This window comes from Haliotis asinina, chromosome 8 (genome assembly GCF_037392515.1).
Source record: "Haliotis asinina isolate JCU_RB_2024 chromosome 8, JCU_Hal_asi_v2, whole genome shotgun sequence".
NCBI lineage: Eukaryota > Metazoa > Mollusca > Gastropoda > Lepetellida > Haliotidae > Haliotis > Haliotis asinina.
In genome coordinates this window covers 55,810,407-55,824,927 of record NC_090287.1, presented here as the reverse complement: position 1 = coordinate 55,824,927, position 14,521 = coordinate 55,810,407, and the positions used below count along the sequence as shown (strand labels likewise).

Genomic DNA, 14,521 nt, shown 5'->3' with positions numbered 1-14,521 from the left:
AGCTCTCATAAGAATGAGTGAATGAGTCAACTGGACACAAAGTCTGATTAGTCTACTGGACAAGCTACAAAGCATGACATACAAATTTGCTTGCCTGGCAGAAAAAAACTCCACTGGACTAGGATGTCAGACAATGGGTTATTTCCACCCCTGCAAAGAGGTAAATGTCTGCGGCCTTCATTCCTTAATCTGACTGACTGTGATGTTATACTGTTCAAAGTGGTGCTAACCATGCTCACTCTAATAAAGCTGGAATCCTATGTGTTATACATGAAGAAAGATCGCTAATCACCTTCCATGCACCATCTGTCAGTCTGGATTTGTTCCTTGATAAAAATAAGTGGCTGTCGTAGAAACCTTTCAATCTGAAAATCTGAAATGACTCTATTGACCAAGGCCACTTGCTCTGATAGACCCACAATGCAAGAGAGTATTTTGCACCTGTTGCATTGTGTTATGATTTAATACAAACGTTTCAAGATATCATAAAAATGACTAAAACACCTATGCATTTTCAAAGCTGTTAAGATGCAAATGATATTCCCATGGGAACACATGTGTGTCTTTTATGTTTCGGCAGTAAGCACAATAGTCTGAGTAGGGGCAACCTTTTCTGACTACTTGGACCAATAGTAAAGTTATTCAGAGCTCTGTGGTTGTACGTTGAAAAACAAATAGAGCAAACACACTATTTATTTGGTTTCTGATTCATCATAAATAAGTTCTTGTCCAACATCTCTAACTTGCAATCAAATGAGACAATATATTCTTAAAAAATATTTTAAGCCAACTTTTTCAACTGAATGTCCTAATTAGCGCTACAAGCCATAGAATCAACTGACCATTCACTAAACCCTAAAGGTTAAAAAATAAGTATAATAAGTCGAACCCCATTTACTCCAACCCCACATATCCGGAAACCCCACCTCCCGGACGATTTTCATGTGAAACGAAACTTACGTTCAGTAATTGTACTCGCTTAACCGAACCCCACACTTCCAGACCCGGACAGCGAATTTTCAAACCATTGCCATTGATTTCCACTGAAAAATGACCCAGTTATCAGGACAGAAAGATCTGTACACATGTGCATGTGTATGTGTCACATCAATACTGGTTACCACATGACTATATGATTTCATTCTTAATCTATCGGTAGGCGTTTGATGTGAATCGATTAATTAGCCATCAAACACTGGGGACGCGTGTCACTCAGGTTGTTCATTAGGATTTGGTGGGTGTGAGAACATCTCATCAGTAACGAAAACACTTGTTAGGTAGGATTACGGTTAACTACACTGTAATAGTACTGCATATAACACGTACTATCTGTCATGATGCAAGTTAAAAATATCCTGCCACATGATCTAAGTCAAATGATCCCGTCCGGAAGTTTACTTTCTGCAAACAGCATAAGTTTGACACGATGTTTTCTGGGCATTTAAAATTGAAAAAAGAATATGCAGATGTCAAAATAGAGACTTTTTGTCATCGATTTATGTTTTTTATCTAACTTACCACCTGAAGCTTTACACGCTACATGATTATGTCCAAGATAACCTGACAACGAGACAACTTGACAGAACCTGCATTCTGCCCTTCATGTATTATTGGTACACTTATATGTTATAATGATTCACTGTTGTTACTATTGACTGCTGATTTATTGATATACGTACATGAAACATTTTCCACCTTTTGCTTTCACTTCATTTTCACGTTTTGCTTGTTTGATCCAGCTAACTGGATGTCTCGCTATCCAGACGATTTTTGGATGAAACAATCACCTTAATGAAAGGAGTCCCAGATTTCAGCATAGGGATTTCGTGACGTAAGACGTAAATGGCACAGATAGAATCTAACTAGGCGACTGAGGTTGGAAGGGTCTTTGTGAAGTTGAGGCTACCATCTATACATGGCTACCATCTATAAAATGGGCTGCACATAATGTACCCATGTGGAAAATCAAACTCGGGTCTTCAGCAAGAGTAAACACTTTAATCACTACGCTACCTGACTGCCTCTATGCACTAATGACTGACAACTTTAGTAATTAAAGCTAGTTGTGGAATTCATAGAATAGATGAGTGAATATACAGTGCTATTTAGAAATGTGATGATTTTTAAAGTCAGTGCTAATAAATGAATATGGTAACAATAGAAATTTCAGAAACTGCTTTATATATCAGTATCACATAGAGCCTAAAGTAGTAAAGACACAAGTTTGAAAATCTGGGATACCTTTCAGGGTTGTATCAATAATACCAAGAAAAGGAACCCAGTCTATTTTATTATCTGACAATGATGAAACTGAGCTGGCTGTTTGTCAACATGGCCCACTATTGTCAGTTTATCAGAGCAAATCCATAATACTTGTATGAGAATCCATTCAAATTGCAAGCATCACATGTACTGCAATAAAGGTACATGTATGGTCTATGTATGGTCTACAAATCTGAAGATTACACATAGGTATACCAACAAAAACAATTAAAAATACAAAAGTTTGACTTTGTGAAAAATCTTGTTTCTACTCAAATAACATAAATATGTCATCATTAAGCTGCTAATGTGATGAATATTTTGCATGATTCGAAAGTGCATGATAACTTGATAAGCTGGAGAGAGTCAACTATAAACAAAATGACCCCAGAGTACTGTGGTGATTTAATGACTTGACTGGATATTTTACTAGCCACTGGCAAGCAGCCAGAGGTTATTTCACACACTGTGTATGGTACATGTATGGTGGGTGTGGTGGGCAAGCCGGCTAAGGCGCCAGGCTAGTGATCCAGTGAGGTTGAGGTTTCAAGATCGAGCCTACCTGTGACCGGGTGTAAAAACCTTGGAGTCAACTTTGTGTGCATACTCTTTCAGTGTTGGCACAACCCCTAGTGTACAGTACACAACCCTGTGCACTTCAAAGAACCCAAAAATCCATTGGTATATGAACAGATGGTGGCCACATGAACACGTGCATACACCTAGTTGCGGGTACAGCAACGTGCAGTAAACTTGGACAAAGTGCTGTGACTAATTGTCCCAGTCCATCCAGCTGTCAATTGGGTACCTCGTTGGGATGAGAGAGCCACAAACTCGGTGTGCCAAGTGGCAGCAAGAGTTGTATACTCCCCAGGGAGTTGAGACTGAAATACGATGTGCTGTTGAGACTGCCATCCAGTGATCAAGGGAAAAATACCAGTGCATTGAGCATGCACTAGTGAGTGGATATGTGCGCTATGTAAATATCCCATCTATCCATCTATCTACCATCTATACATGGATGTCTCCATTTCATAATTGCACAGGTTGATGCTCATGATATCAATCACTTGATTGTCTGCTCCAAACAGGATTACTCATAGGCTGCTAGAACATTGCTGAGTGCAGCATCAGTCAATGAACAAACACACTTTGGAACTAAAACTATGGTACATGAAAGTCTCCATTTCATAAATGCACAGGTTGATGCTCATCATGTCAATCACTGAGTTGTCTGCTCCAGACAAGGTTACTCACTGACCGCTGAAATACTGCTGAGTGCATCAAGCAACGAACAAAAAATCTTTGTAACTAAAACTTTGTGTCAGCAATAAACCTAACCCTGGTACACAAAAAAGTGAGTAAGCAGTTTCCTGCCATCATCATGGCCCCCATTTGAAGAAGTAAAGCTATACATACAAATAAAACAACCGCCACTGTATCACCGGATCTCCCTATACACTCTTTCACATACGTCAAGTATTGTCTAATCTTCTGGAAACCATGTTATTGACAGGCTGCTCACCCTGCGATGCCAGCGCAACACCATCAACACATAGCATTTGCTTGGAGATGGAAGGTAAACCAAACCTGGCAAATGTTGACGTATGATGACATCAAGAAGAATACCACCACTGCACAAACCAACCTTGAACAGAGCTAAAGCAGGATTATCACCTTAATGAAAGGAGTCCCAGATTTCAGCATAGGGATTTTGTGACATAAGACGTAAATGGCACAGATAGAATCTAACTAGGCGACTGAGGTTGGAAGGGTCTTTGTGAAGTTGAGGCTGGCAAAATCTAATGTACAAATTATGACTTTAAGATGCACCCTTTGACTAACAGCTAAGTTTAAACATTTGACATGTTGGAGGAAGGCATACTTCTTATGTGGAATTTAGAAGTTGAAGTGGCAGGATTGATATATGATTTAAACATTACTCAAATATGACAAGTATATATTCGAAATACTAGTTATCACATGATGATCATCATGACGATCATAATGAAGATGATGATGACGACGACAATGACAAGGACAATGCTCCTAAGAACTGCAATATTACTATGGTCTAGAGATAATAATGTGGATTCACGTTTCATTGTTATTTCCCTGAGAACATACAACACACTGACTACTGAGAAGTACTTGCGAATAATTTCCACCTTCCAGGTACCATCTACTACTGAGTGAACAACAGAAAATTTCACTTGCTTAAAGTGACATCACAAGCTTACATATGTTAACATACAAAACAGTGTGTTGTTTTGTACCACATGATGTAAGACCATGTGTATACATCCATTTTCATACGTTTGTGCACATCATGTAAATAACAGTGCTGTTATCATATTTGCCACACAGTCTAACTATAGATGATGTTCTTCAGTAACAGTGCCATCTTGTCTTTTTGTGACCATTTACTTATTTAACTGGAAATAAATTTACTCATTAACAAGAAAAACAACATCGGACAAGATGCAGCTTCTAATCAATTATACAATCTATATCGTACACCAAAACATCCCAGACAAATGGTCTACTGCTACACAGGCAGTAATATTGCAAAACAAGCCTTTACAGTGTGTACATGTCAGCATGGTAGCTAAGACATCAGTCACAGCGCAGACTTAATTTCAATCTGGCCCCCAAAACTTCATCTGCAGCTGATATATGGCCGTCTTACACAGGAAATCAGATGGAACCTTTTTTAACTGATATTCTTCACAGCGGGAACTTCCAGCCAATAGAAGACACTAATTTCCTGTTCATCGCTGTCCTTGTACCACTTTCCATGCATAAAGAAAATTAAAACACACAATATTGATGGACAATTTGTCACATTTCGCCTCCATCCATTTCTTGTTTCAATTAAATGCCAGCTGAGCATTATATTACCGTAATTGAAATATGTAATTCAGTGGCAACAACTTTCCAAATTATTGTGGCACTCGAACAACACATGACGCAACAGATGGCTCTAGGGAGGTGTTGGTCAGGAGAGAGTAGTTGCACCTTTCTACAGTTAGTTTCCTCTGTCATAATGGATTTCCTCAATCCCTGGGCCATTAGCTGACATAACAATCAAACCCATGACAATGTGGACATGTTTACCAATATATAACTAAATAGACAACACAAGGAAATATAAAAGTCATTAAGACCTTGTACAAATTCTGAAGAAATGTCTTCCTGGTACATACAATAGTACAGTAATGGTCAAAATGACCTCAAATGGAAGACTAATTTGAGTTTGTAATGACCTTTTTTCGTTATCCACATTTGTTGTGGAATATACAACATCTGGATAACAACATCAGAAAACAATTGCTTGTTATAAGCATGCTCATTATGAACATAGGTTATTGTAAATTTGCTGGTCAAGTTGACCTGGGCTTGTGCCACAAAGATGGGGCAGCATACTGACAGTTTTAAGTTGGTGTTGAAGAATGGAAGCGAAGATCCCCTTTGTACTATGCTATCGTTGTAGCGTGAGTTTAGTTTTACATCACTCTCAGCAATACTCCAGCTATATGGCGGCGGTCTGTAAAGAATTGAGTCTGGGCCAGACAATCCAATGATCAACGGCATGAGCAATGATCTATGCAATTGAAAACCAATGACATGTGACATTGACAACCAAGTCAATGAGCTTGACCACACGATCCTGTTAGTCACCTTTTACACCTCTTGGGTTACTGAAGATCAATATTCTAACCCGCACATGGGTTTCATCTTTATAGACCTCAGCCTTGCCTCATGCTGATAGTACAGGACTAGTGAAAATGTGATGGGACTAGCGTTCTCCTAAAATTCTCTTAAAATCGTTTCACTGAAACCAGATCCAAAATGAGCTGTGAACAGAGAGAATCCCATTAATCTATTCGTATAAATTACTCATTTTATGACAAGGTATTTGACTATTTCTCTTGATATGTATAATGCTGAGGGATAATGCATTCAGGTGCAAAATATTACCCAGAAAGGAATGTTCACCAATGTTCTCATTAACACTAGAATTGCCAACAGATATATTTCTCAATGCAAGTTCCATGACATCTTCTCCAACCATCAAATCCAGGGTGAATATGGCAAATATGTTACAATTGTACAATAAGCAAGACAATATGAACAGTGTTTTCATGGCAGTTTTAGCATTCATCCTACTATAACTCTTGGAGTATAAAAAACTAAAATTCTAGATCATAGTAGGATGTTTGACCATTTCATAGTCAACATTTTCAATGTGTACACCTTGTTGATTAACAGATTGGTGACTATAACCAGTGCTTGTCATGTAGTTAACACACAGCCATGTGAAGCCATAAGCTAACAACAATATTAATGACCTGAAGCCTTCAACTCAGGCAAGTAGGTTTTGATGGAGTACTTACCCAAGCCAGCAAGCCTAGAGCAAGTGATCATTTTGTTTATTTCCGCATCCAAGAGAAGACTGAAAAGCGTCTGAATGTTTATAGTAAAAGTTCATATGGCTTATTCATATAATGATGATGATGATGACGACATCATCATCATCATCATCATCATCATCATCATCATCATCATCATCATCATCATCATCATGTTTGCGAATAGTGTTTCAGAGTAAAAGGACATTGGGTCCTGGAAGTTTCAGATGTCTAACCCGCTGAAAATTCACAGGACCCACAGAATAAAATTAAACACACATTTCAGACTTAAAATCATGGCATTGTAGCTATTAACATTATATAACAAGAAACATAAGTTTTATAAACAGCAAAGAAGTGTCACATGACACAACTACCAACTTCAGACAAAGTCATTGTGAAATATTCAGTCAGACTCTGGGTCTGGCAGGTTGGTGACTTCTATCTGACTGTAGGCAAATCTGCCGTATTTGTCAGACGGTCAGACGCTATTTGTGAACACTGTCATCATCACCATTGCCATCATCACCATCACCACCACCATCATCATCATCATCATCATCATCATCATGTCACAAGAAGAGGAATCAATTCAGCAGAAGCTTGTATGGCTGTATACTAGCTGAGGAGAACATTTTTCTGAAAAACAGGTTTTCAAATTCCATTTTAAGGTTTGGAGGAAAGTAGCAAGCTTTATATCCTGCAGTAAAGGGTGGTGTAAAATATGCAAAGGATCAGGAACTAACTGACTCCTATTTGAAAGCTGAAGCTTATTGTTGGAATTTGTCAGCGGACATGTTTAATTACATGGAACACGAACACATACAAAGGTCACTTCTAACAAATAATATATAAGATAAAAATCAAAGGCACATATATAGTACATTACCATAGGTATTGTTTTAATTTTTTATATATTAAACATCAACTACAGTTAAACATGCCTATAGTTCTAATTGAAAGTGAGTAAGGTTTTATGCTGCTGAAAGTAATATCCAAGCAATATCAAGGCAGAGGAAACCAAATATGGGCTTCACACATAGTACCCATGCTATCCCACAGCTTCTCTAAATGAACATAAATAAATGAAGTGAGTGGGTAGTCAGCTTCAAATATTTAAAACTGCATTTGCATCTATTAGTTCCTCTTATCAAAGTCAATTGTTCAAATTGTCATGTTCATGCCAAACAAAATTTTAATACACAGACACAAATTTAGTTCAGCTATGTCAGATATATAGAATAATCAGATATGTCCTTTGATTTAAGTGTTCATTCTGACAGATGATGAGATATTTCTGTGCAGCATGAAACTGTAAAAAATGTATTTTTGCAGTCGGCACACAAAAAGTAAGACAAAATGCTGACCCAGTGATCTTTGTTGCGCTAGATAAACCTGAACACAAAACTTCAACAATACAATACTTCTATAGCAACATTACCAGTTAAAAGTGATTACTGTCATTTTCTAGGTTTTGCTTGTGTATCATTTAACTTCAACACTACATTTAACTATTATCCCTACATAATGGCTGCCTAAACGTAAGTCCAGACAAGACAATCACTGATAACTGAAAGCAACAATCCATGATGGTGTCACACTATGATGATGGTACATAATCAACCCTGACCAGCCAATCCACAAGTTGCCCCTTACAGCAAGTTGAGAACAATGCCAACAGGGAACCTCATCAGATGTTGTCATTTTCAACGACACAGTGTTAACCAAAAGCCTTAATTCCACATTGATATTGCCATATATCACACTAATTAACTTTGCTTGTATCGACAACATTGTTCTTAATGAACTCAAGGTGACAAGACAAGGGGGAATGAAGAGGATTGGCAGAAGGGGGTCTGACTGAAATGTCCGTACAACCTCAGCAATGGCCTAGAGCTGCAGTAGATCTCAGTCAGCACAGGTATGTATGGTAAACAGGAAGTGGGGAAAACACTCACTCACAGCAATGTGGGTATGCTGCACCAAGGATGGGCAGAAGTCATTTGATGGCTAAAATAAATGTTGATGGTATGCATGTGTACCATCCTTTCAACAGGTAAAGGGAGATGAACACAATGTGCAATATCCACCACTGTTTCCTGTATTGAAACCGAAAAGCTTCATTCTCATCAGTGTATTCATGTACTTAAGGTGTCAATAACATCAGCTGTATTCTTTGTTGTTGCTCAGAATCCATAAAGTTTACACCCGGTCTTTTTTGCACTACTACTTGTGAATGAATACTTACACTGTGAGTGAGTGAGTTGTTAGATGTTGTAAAAACTGATCTGATCTTAGAATTCTGGTGACATGATTGATGTCCGATAACAATAACTGATCTTTCCTTATCAGGAGCGATGTTACTTTCACCTATCACATTCACTGACAGTGTAAGTTACAAATCAGTACAAGCATCATTTGCCACACAACATAGGATGATAGTATCTTTAGTTTTGGCTATGTAATGTATACAGGTATACTACATACATGTAGTAAGGCAGATAATCAATTACATGTATACATGTGTTATTGCTTTTACACCTGACCGGTAATATCAACCTGTGACTAGCACATACAGTGACAGACAAGACACAGTATCTTCTTACATGATTGCACACCATGATTGTGAAACAACATAAAGTTTGAAAGGAAAGATTTCTGGGGCTACTAAGGTTCCGGGGATTCAGTTAAGGAGAAGATGGGATTCAAGGAGTGAGGTTTAGGACGGCTGAGGTACACAAGAAAATGTTTCATTTGCACACTGACAAACAAGGGTGAATAGCACTCCAGACTAATACAACAATTTTAGCCCACTGAGATACCAAGACACAGTTTAAATTCAATGCTCAATTCCGTATTTGTGTTATAAATCATTAAATGGCTTCACTGACTAACAACATTAGGCAAGGAAACAACAACTACCATCTGTTTAATGTCATAATGACATGTCCCAAGTTTTGCTCTATTTACTGGCCATGGGGTTAGAAAAGAAAGATTCATTGGAAGTCACATCAATAGTATTTAAATCTGGGTGCTCCCCTAGACTGTAAATCTTTTGCATTCAACAAAGATAACCTGACACTTCCATGCTAAATTTCTAACACTGTTGGGGGATGACTGCATAAATCATGCCATCCATTCAGTTTTAATTTCAGTGGTAAATAGACTGGCTATAGAGAGGGTAGGAATGGGTAACGTCTGTTCACATAATGGTAAACAAAACACTGTTTCTTTATTAACCTTGAAAACACACTGAAATATAACATTCCATAGGTCTGCTGATTCTGAAGTATCAGGTTTTTATTATATGCATTTCACATAAAAAAGTAAGAGGAAAAATATAAGCTGCATTTGTTAGTAAAGAGGCACAGAAAAAATGATAGAGTTAATTTGTTAACAAAATATATTCATTAATATTTCAATAGCATATAAACAAACCAAAATTTATTCTGAGCAATGTATTAGTAGCATACAGAAACAAATCAATCTGCTAGAAAAAAGGTTTCATTTCTTTGACTGCAAATACCCAGCCAACATTTCCAATGATAAATATTCTTCAGATCCATCAAACTCATCTTGGCGTTTGTGATGCATTAAACAGTATTGAGTTCTCCCCTTCACACATACAGATGTGACATTCCATCTACCAGCTGATATATATGATAATAGTTATTATTATTGCACTACATCAAATCAGATACACAAAATCCACACAACTAATCTACAATCTCCTGTTAACACCAACATCGCTGACAGAAGAACAACATTTGACACCTCATATCATTAATCTCTGGATCACCTCTACACGCATGTATTCCCATGCTACAGTCCACATGCTCTTATTGATCCAGCAGAGCAGCTTATGCCTACATTTACACACTCCCAATCACAGCAGACAGCATGACACCTGGACCACTTATGCTTTTATTCACATTCAAAGATCCATAAATCGATAACATCATTTTGTCTTCCAAACTTGGTGAATTTTTTTCAAGATGTGGAAATGAAGCATATGTTCTCCACATGATGTTTCTAATCCTGTGTAGGAGTTGAAATATAGCCGAAATATTTCACAATATTCATGATATCTGGATAACAGAAGCTATACATTCAACATAGGACCCAGACCAATCTACATCTTAAAGTACAAGACCAGGCCCCATCAAATTCAACTTGTTCAACAAAAAGGTCATATATTGTGTCAGAATTTGAATGTATAAATTACTTCCAACAGACTGAACACATTCATGGAATGAATGTCTGAAAGTGGCTGCACAACTATGTGGTCTGTGATGTCAAATTCTAGGCAGAGGCCCAAGTCTATGTTTTATCAGGTATGCATTATACAATAGAGAAGAATTCCTTGTCTCATTAGCACTTTGGTACTGACCATCTGCCAATTCTAATGAAAGACATCTAAATGTTTTTTGTGCATGTCCTCTAGTGACCAATCCTGAAGTAATAGTCATTACGTTGGGCAAGTCAGCATCACATTCCTCAAAGCTTGGATGAAAGCCAGGGTATTCTTGTTGGACATCAAATAATCATAGAGTTCTCTTTAGATCAAGATAAAACAAACACCTCAAGGATACCCATCAATTTCAATCAAGCATGTGTCAATTTAAAACAAGTACATACATACCGAGCTTCACTCCATATAGGAGAGAGAGAGAGAGAGAGAGAGAGAGAGAGAGAGAGAGAAAGAGAGAGAGAGAGAGAAAGAGAGAGAATTATTCCCAACAAATCACAAGGTACATTGAATTTGCATACTGTACCCATGGAGTCACATCTAGACCTTCAGCTTACTTTGTGAATTGCATCAAATTTATACACCAATAAACACTGAACAATTTCACGCTATTACCATGATTATTTTGGTGTTGTCACCCTTGGTAAATGATTTCACACTTGTTTGGGGCTAGTCTGTTGTATTTGAGCAGCTAAACATCAATATTTTCAGTTCACTGATTGAAGAACATTCATAACATTGTTGTTTGCTTCCAACTGTTTACAAAGAACAATCAGTCTGATGTAAATGTTGTGGGTAAATGTCTGTATCCCATCTTACTTAATGTTTTGTTGATCAGTTTTAGCTGAGTAATATAGCAGCATGTGTTTCTGACAACATTTAATCCGTGCAAGTGTAACTTCACACACAACACTGAAGCTATGACATGGCAGCCTGTCCAGTCTTAACTAGACAGATTGGTTACTGATGTGATTGTACACACCAAAATCTGAATCTGGGATTGTAAAACAAAGCCTTGTTCAACAAGATATACAATTTAATAGAAAATCTTTTCGTCTTTGGATGTCTTATCTCAAATTTCAAAAAAATATTTACCAAGAATGTTAAAAATGTGTTCATACAAACAGGAGTGAATGAGGATGGTTCTACACTGCTTTTAGCCACATTCCAGCAATATCATGGCAGGGACAACAAAAATGAACTTCTTACATTTTACCCATATGGGGAGTTGAACCCAGGTCTTCAGTGTGACATGTGAGCACTTTAGCTATTAGGTTAACCCCACCCCCACTCCACACAAACCATGTATAATAGTATTTAATACACACTATATTATTTTTGAAACATTCTTAATCATCCAGAGGTGGTTGTGCATTATACTCTGATGCTCACTATCCAGAATAAATATGGTAATGTAACATGTCATATTGAGTACACGAGTGAGTATGGCTTAATTTAGCTTTCTGCAGTATCACAGTAGGGGGCACCAGAAAACAGCTTCACACCTCATACAAATCCCTGTACATACACAATGCCCAAGTCACCAATCCTGAACAAACCAATCAATTAAGACTTCACATGAAACAAGCAAAAAGGCAGGAGAGGGAAATATTGATCAAAGTTTGTGTCACAAAATATTACACTTTTCATGAGACAATAATTACACTGAACAAGGAACAGGCATGAAGAGTATCATACTATATCTGGCTGACTTAGTAACAGCTAAAGTGTAGCTATCCCATGCCTGTTTAATGTATATCTTCTATAGTAAAAATTACTCCTTGCCTTGTTGTAACAGCATAAAATTAAATCACTTAGGTCAGCTTATTGTAATTGTCATAAATTATGGCCTATCAGGTAGTGGATCACAGTGATCAGATAATACACAAAGACAAAATGCATTTATTATTGTTTCTCAAAAACTGACCCATATATAGATAGCCTTATGTTGACACCTAAGATAAGGGTTATCTGATAATTTGAGTTTTAGATCTCACTGATTTTGATGCATTTTCTTTCAACAGCAACAACATTTTTGAAGTCATCATGACTGTCTCACAAGTCTAGGAAAACAATGAAAGGCCTCTACCAAAAATAGAATTTCAGTTGTTGAGCACTTCAAGTTAAGCTGATTTTTTTCTGTGACATATAAACCAGAAAAAAATATTTCAATTTCCACCTTTAACATTATAGGCATATCAAATAGTAATGATAGAAGTCAGTTAAACATTCAAACAAGATTTGAAAGTATATCTGCTGGTCTAAGACAATGGTAAGATTAAGTAAGATGTCACATTTCTTTAGAACTCCTACCATTACCATACACTACATGGTAACTTAGGTGAAGTTCGTTTTGAGAGCAAATATCTAATTATGACAAATAAAAGGCCATACAAAGTTCAGAAACACTGATGTAAGATTTGTTAATTACATTTACACATAACATCCTTATGATGAACTTAACATGTATTAATGTATATTCTTCCAATACTAAACATGACAAAACATATATATACATAACCCCATGAGAAGCCACCTGAGTTGCTTTGACAGATAAAGGAGTCGGGAGCAACAGGGGGTCACATGGTCATTGACCAATCTTGTCACTTGCATTATGTAATAGTTTTCGTGACTTCAAGAATCATGACTCTTACATGTACGACAATAAACACCAGTGTGTACAAGAATGACGATATTGATTAACCGACGAACGTTAATATGCAATTGTACATTTACACATATTTAACTATCGTACTATCGAGTGACAGCTCATTCACTGGGTTCTCATTGACATTGAATGAATGCATGTCGTCTGCCTCCTAACGCTAGACATCCCGTCCAACAATCGTAAGATGCAAGATGCATTTACGTCATAGTCATCTGACAAGTTCGAGTGTTCTGTCTGTTTTTTTACAGGCTTACTGTAATTAAGATATTTTACTATTGGCGACAGCAAATTTATTAAACCTTTGCATGTGAATAGCTGCAAAGTCAAGAAAATACTTTGTGTACTGTCAATAATTTCCTGCGCGATGGTTTACCCCTTGCATTGGGTATTGCCAAAGGTATTAAAATTGAAAAACGTACCTTGGTATACAATTGGGTGAGGTCTTTTCTATTTCCCAAGTGGCGAAGAGTTTCATAGGCACGGGTTTAACACCCAGCCATGTACTCCGAGACGTCTTGTCCGCCATCTTCTTTACCTTCTGCTACGCATGCGCGGTGTTGTTTAGCCAAACCCGGAAGCGAGATTAGCAATTTGCTGTCAAAACAACACGGGGTTATGTAATATATTCTGGCCACATCGCACCACAACGCAACCGGTTCTTTCTTGCTGTTTCTGGATCAGCAAGTATTCACGTTCCACACTGTTTCGACATTAAAGCACTGCCATCGCAATTTGAAGCACGATGAAATTCAAACAACTGCTGCCCGTCAGACAACAATGTAAATAATATGTCTAAATGCTTCACTACATTCCACGAGTGACTACATATACAGACCATATCGTTATCATAATTGATATTCTGTACGCTTTGACTCATAATTAACTTTTTGTTACGTTCAAATAATGTTAATGAACTAGACACGATATGTA

The 14,521-nt window shown here is 37.3% G+C and overlaps 1 protein-coding gene across 3 annotated transcripts in view; it reads right to left on the bottom strand.

Annotated features, from left to right (window-relative positions):
• Nucleotides 1–14,128, bottom strand: part of LOC137293697 (phosphofurin acidic cluster sorting protein 2-like) — a 133,240-nt gene extending 119,112 nt beyond the window's left edge. For all 3 annotated transcript variants that reach the window (XM_067824400.1, XM_067824401.1, XM_067824402.1), the window contains exon 1: nucleotides 14,011–14,128. In XM_067824400.1, the coding sequence (XP_067680501.1) occupies nucleotides 14,011–14,117 (107 nt within the window). In that variant the 5' untranslated portion in view covers nucleotides 14,118–14,128. The remainder of the gene's footprint in view (nucleotides 1–14,010) is intronic.
• Between the last annotated feature and the right edge of the window lie 393 nt (nucleotides 14,129–14,521).